Consider the following 1,320-nt stretch of genomic DNA (forward strand, 5'->3'; position numbering starts at 1 on the left):
ACAATAAAGTGATTCTTATCAAACAAAATATAGTGGATACAATAACTAATGAGGAACTCCAAAAAATCAATCCATAAGAACCTTTTTTTTTTTTTTTTTTTATAAAGATTTGTCTCAATTTTAAACTCTGATTAGTATGAGAGCAAAGTGATTTTCATGCTAAAATTAATAATATGTTTATATCTTTAATATTACAGTTTCCAAATTTCATTTGCATAGCTTCTAAAATCTTCTAATTGAATATCAAGTTATTTTTGGAAAATATTTATATGTCATGCATTAGTGTCTCTACCTTCACATTACATGAGCTCAGGCCATTTGTTTAACCTTGTAACCACACCAAAAAAAATATGAAATAAAATTTTTCCTTTCTAAAATCCCTGCAGAGCACAATAAAAGCTTATCATTGTTTATCCTGACTATCTTCAGGCTTGTATCAGTTAAATATGACAACTTCCTTCATACTAAGCCTATGTAACAACCCAGGAATCACCTTGTATACACTTCGTTCAAATTACAGCATAAAGTTATGTCATACAAACAATCTTCAAAAGTATATACATATATTGCAAATAAATTAATCTATTTCTTCATTCATATATTCTAATGTTACCTAATAAGTATTATTTTTATAATAAAAACAAACAAAATATGTGCATAAAAAATAACAAAAATCTAGTACTTTATTGTGAATGCTGTAATTTCTTTTGTTGTCAAAGACTTAAAGTATTGATAGAGGCTAACCCAAATTTTCCATGGGGCTGTTTTTCATTTTTTCCCCAAATTATTTATTAATTTCAAACACACAATTTAGAGCACAAACAATAATAAACACAAAGAATTCAATGTCTTATAATTATTACAATTTAACTGGTTTTCTAACTAAACATTGTGCATCAAAACACTTTCCTTGGCTGGTTAAACTAAACATAGTAATAGCAGATTTGAAATGTAATAGCAAATGTCAAAGACAGAGAGAGAGAGAATTATTTACATTTTGAAAGACTGTATGTCGAACAGAGCTTTATGGGATGGCTTGGTAACTATAACTTTATGTTATGTCAGGAAAATCTGCAAGTCTGAAAGCTGTATTCAATTTCAGTGAACCAAACACAAGTGAAAAGATGTCTAAGTTTAGCAATTTTAAACAAACAAGTGCCATCACGTGATACAGAAATGTAAACACTAAGACGTTACAAATTAAAATATTTTACTTTTGAAATTCAGAAATTAAAACTATTATATAACAGAAACATCTGATTAACTACATGCTAATTCTATTAGATCTACATCTCTTTTGGTTGGTTATTACCACATCTT

At 27.5% G+C, this 1,320-nt stretch overlaps 1 protein-coding gene across 1 annotated transcript in view; it reads left to right on the forward strand.

Annotated features, from left to right (window-relative positions):
* Positions 1–1,009: 1,009 nt before the first annotated feature.
* The window catches only part of LOC143245908 (F-box/WD repeat-containing protein 7-like), an 18,134-nt gene continuing 17,823 nt past the window's right edge, over positions 1,010–1,320 (forward strand). Inside the window, 1 exon segment of the mRNA XM_076492161.1 lies at positions 1,010–1,039. Within this exon segment, the coding sequence (XP_076348276.1) occupies positions 1,010–1,039 (30 nt within the window).

This window comes from Tachypleus tridentatus, chromosome 3 (assembly GCF_004210375.1).
Source record: "Tachypleus tridentatus isolate NWPU-2018 chromosome 3, ASM421037v1, whole genome shotgun sequence".
Taxonomy (NCBI): Eukaryota; Metazoa; Arthropoda; class Merostomata; order Xiphosura; family Limulidae; genus Tachypleus; species Tachypleus tridentatus.